This window comes from Branchiostoma belcheri, unplaced genomic scaffold, assembly GCF_001625305.1.
Source record: "Branchiostoma belcheri isolate BF01 breed outbred unplaced genomic scaffold, Haploidv18h27 scaffold108, whole genome shotgun sequence".
Taxonomy (NCBI): Eukaryota; Metazoa; Chordata; class Leptocardii; order Amphioxiformes; family Branchiostomatidae; genus Branchiostoma; species Branchiostoma belcheri.
In genome coordinates, this window is record NW_017802469.1 from 4127 (window position 1) to 8407 (window position 4281).

Genomic DNA, 4281 nt, shown 5'->3' on the forward strand with positions numbered 1-4281 from the left:
ATCGTACAGTCCCTTAACAAGGCATCAGGGCTCTCGGTCATAGCATGTGTTTATCCATGTAATTCGATAATATGTAGCCTATAGAATTGATTATCCCATGTGGAGATAAGGACGTCGACGTCCACATGTTATTGTATGACGGAGAGGACAGGTCTCTGTGCTGTATATGTAAAAGTATCTTTTCAGAATTAAACAAAAAAATGAAAAAGAAGACATGATGTTAAAAATTTTACCCTTCAACAATTATGAAAAATAACGTTCAAATGAAGAATCGCTGAAGCGGCTGAATCGCTATCGCACAACGTGTGACATATCTTCACTAACACCCCATTCCTGACACATTGACAACCACGCCGAGTGACGATGATTGTCACTAGCACATAGCGTATATTTATTTGTGCTAAATTTGTGTTTTCTTGCTGTGTTAACATAGCCTGTGTGACCCCCACCCACTTCGGGTCGACGGCCGCCAGGAGCGCGATTAGTCAGGCTATGTTTAACTCCTTGCATGCTGCACAGGCCTATAAAGGTTTGTGCACACGCACGTGCCAAAGTAGTGGGTGCAATTCTGATGCATTCCACCAGGGGGCGCAGCTGCTTGGAAGTCTTGCTGTTCGTGAGGCTGTGGATGGGGGGAGTTCAGTAGCCTTACGTCCTAGACAGGCAAGGTAGACTGGTAAGGTAGCCTGGTAAGGTAGACAGCCCAGGTTTTTCCGTAAACCCTGCGTTTTGGCTGCGAACATCTTCCAAAAAACTTGGCATCTCTTAAGCATGGGCAAAAACATCTGGAACCACTTATAAAAACCACCCCGTATCTGCATGAAGTTCCACCCCCCCCCCACTGCTATTCCAAACAACGCGTTTTTCTGGACCATTCCAATTCGCCTCGTAATTGTAGGGGTGCGTCTGCAATATTACATTGACCGCGAAAGCAGCAACGGCAAAAATACACATTCGTGCATCAACACGGGCATGCCCGCAGACGGCGTATAAAATTGCGTGCCGATTACACAAAGAGAACCCAGTGTTTTGACTGCGAACATGAAAAATCAGCCGATCACAACACTCCGTCCGGAGGTCCTGACCTCCTTCACGGAGTAACAATATAAAACAAGTGTCCATAGGCGACAATTCTCCGTGAAGTTTTATATTTTGCAGATTGAGAACAGTAAAAGTGTAACTGAATCGCTGGCTGTGCAGCAGCGTATGTACGTAGCGCGCCGGACATCGGCCGTGCATGCCTACCATGCCCCACATGCGAAATTAATTCCTGAGGCTAAATCGCGGGCATTTCATTACGAGTTCCTTGCGGCAGATTAAATGGAATCTCATAAGTTCATGGGTAACGTAATACATGTTGTAAGCTGCAGATGAAAATGTTGATCTGTGTTAACACAGCCTGGAAATCTAACACATAAAATTTAACACCATCAACTATTCATAACAAATAACATATAAGAATATACAATGAAAAGCCCGGAGGTATAAAATCTCAGATTTTACTTGTTTTACATTAGAGATGGTCTGCATTATATTACTGATCATAATGAGATGAATTCATGATTTCTTCAGATGCCCCTATGAAGAAGCCTGTGAGTACTGAGGACCAGGTTGTAACAGACCAGCAGGGCCGGCGCAGGTTCCATGGAGCCTTCACTGGAGGCTTCTCAGCAGGATACTACAACACTGTGGACACACCAGAAGGTACAACCAGTCATGGCATTACAGTACTGTCTAATGTCTAAGAAGACCACACAGTGTCACCCCTATATGTGTTAGACACTCACTTGGTTTTAAGCCCACTAAGTAAAGTAGGGACTGCATTTTTACGTGACTCTGTCTGCCACCTTTGTTCTCTATTGTTCTTACTACCATTAAAGTTGTGCTAGGTTGTGCACTAAATTGCTATCTGGAATTGTTCCTCAAAGGTCTATAGTATGTTAATTGGTGCAGGGGACCCTGAGGAAAAAAGGTCTTCTTAGAGTGAAATATTTTATGTCAAGTGTCAGTCATTTCTTACAAAAATTCATGATGGCACAAGACTGAGACACAGATTCCATTTCCATTCCAACGTTTAATAATCCTTTACTTATTGATGACTCAGGGCTAGAAATACCCACGTGCAATGTCAGTGGTCGAAATACTTTTTTTCAGTGTTCTGCAATATTGCAGAAGAGTCAAAATTTTGTTCTGCAATTTGGAAATACTTTCTGCAAATACACAAGCCTCCATACTACAATCTTGCAGGTTTATAAGCATGAACTATTGATTGATATGCAAATTAGTGAAGACAAATTTTTGGAAGTCCAAAAAGAAACAAAAGATAGACAAGTCAAGACAAGGTTGATGCAAATTAGTGAAGAAGCTCCTGAACATTGTTTCAGAACAGGAGCTTAAGTGTTGTCTGTCCTTGGAGCCAAGAGCACCAAATCCCAAGTGCCAATTTTTCCTGCTGCAAAATTGCAGATTGTATAAATTTTTCTTCTGCAATCTTGAAAATCTATCTGCAGATTGCAGACTGCAGACAGGTATTTCGAACACTGAATGTGCAAAATGCACATTGAAAAAAATATTTTGAATGTGCAATTTTGCACCTAGAGCAGGAGGGGGTATTGCAGGCAAAGAAGCAAAAATTACTTGTGATTTGGCACTCCCAGCCCCAAGGACAGACAACGCTGTTCTGAAACAACAGGAGCTTCTTGACTGATTTGCATAATTCTTGTGTCTTATAGTAAAACGTTAAACTTTATTCCAACACACTATTTACAGGGATCAAATTTTCAGCGACCACTGTCGCCTTCATCAGGATAATTAATGACCAATCACTTCAAAACGTGATCTCGCGAGAGTTACGGTTTACAAACACGTGACCTTATTCCCACGAGACTTTACTGATACGTGACGTAAGCAATTGATCAAAAGTGCCAGGGAGTTTATATCGTCCACCTGCCATCTCTATTAAGTGAAGGCTGAAGTGCACTGATATATATAGCCTCCTTAATGCCTCTTAGAAAGGCGACAGATGAAGGCGACAGTGGTCGCTGAAAATTTGATCCCTGTAAATAGTGTGTTGGAATAAAGTTTAACGTTTTACTATAATGATTACTACCAACACAGATGAACTTTCATGATAATCTTGTGTCACTGACAAAAGATTTTTCAAATTGCATCTAAAGTTTTTGTCAATGTGCAATTTTGCAGGTACTTTAAAAAAGTATTTCCAGCCCTGGATGTGCATACTTGTTCTTGTACAGTTTACAAGAATTTACAGTACTGATCACCTGAAAAACCATGTAATCAAGCTGACTTCACCATGATGATTTTTCACTATGTTTCATAAATTGATGAAACTCTGATCATGATGTCCACTGGTAAATTTGCTGATTCTACCAGAGGTCAGAGTGTCTACCCAGACATGTATTTTTGTCCACATGACCTGCAGGATGGACCCCTGCCACGTTTGTGTCCTCCCGGAGCAGCAAGGCTGGCAAGGTGCAGCAGAGACCAGAGGACTTCATGGATGAGGAGGTAAATAGACAACAAACACCTAGAATTGAGTATCTATACGATTCCAGAGTTATCAACCAAGGATTGAGGTGTTCAAGAATTCATTCTTTCCTAGAAGTATCGCAGAGTGGAACTCACTGTCACCAAGTACAGTAGGGGCATTGTCATTAGATAGCTTTAAACAAGGTACGTAGACAGATAAGAGTTAGAAGTTCAAGGGTTAGGTGGCCCCTTAGGTGTTACAAGTCAATCGGTGTAATATACTAGTAGCCAGCTGCCGCCGCGCCGTGTGCCTGCGAAGCTGGTGTGTTACGCCGAAAGGCAGTTATACCGGCTATACTGATACAGATACAGATTCTTGGCAGTAGAGCTGTGATAGTGTACCCGTACATTTTGGTATCTTCAACAGAGGAAAAGAAATAAAATGTGGAACCGTCCAACATAGTATCAAACCATACTAACATAAGGGACTGTACGATATTTACCGGGGGGGGAGGGCCGGTCGTCTGAGGGGGGAGGGCCTAGGAAAAAAATTTCAGCCGGGGGAGGGCCTAGGAAAAAATATTCTAATTTGGGGGAGGGCCTAGGTAAAAATTTTTCCAAGATCCCTTTAACTCTACAACGTTTTTATACACGCGGAATTGACGCGGAAGAAGTTCGTGGACGAAAGGTAGGCTAGATTTATTTCGATTTAACTGACTGACCGTAACGTTACTGACTTAAATAGCTCGATGTACCAGCGAAATTTGTGCTGCCAAATTTGCCCCTCAACAT

The 4281-nt window shown here is 42.2% G+C and overlaps 1 protein-coding gene across 5 annotated transcripts in view; it reads left to right on the forward strand.

Moving 5' to 3' along the window:
• The first annotated feature begins 1576 nt into the window (after positions 1-1576).
• Positions 1577-4281, forward strand: part of LOC109480794 (G patch domain-containing protein 1-like) — a 24103-nt gene continuing 21398 nt past the window's right edge. For all 5 annotated transcript variants that reach the window (XM_019783109.1, XM_019783132.1, XM_019783125.1 and 2 more), the window contains exons 1-2: positions 1577-1704; positions 3443-3528. In XM_019783109.1, coding sequence (XP_019638668.1) covers positions 1581-1704; positions 3443-3528 — 210 coding nt within the window. In that variant the 5' untranslated portion in view covers positions 1577-1580. The remainder of the gene's footprint in view (positions 1705-3442; positions 3529-4281) is intronic.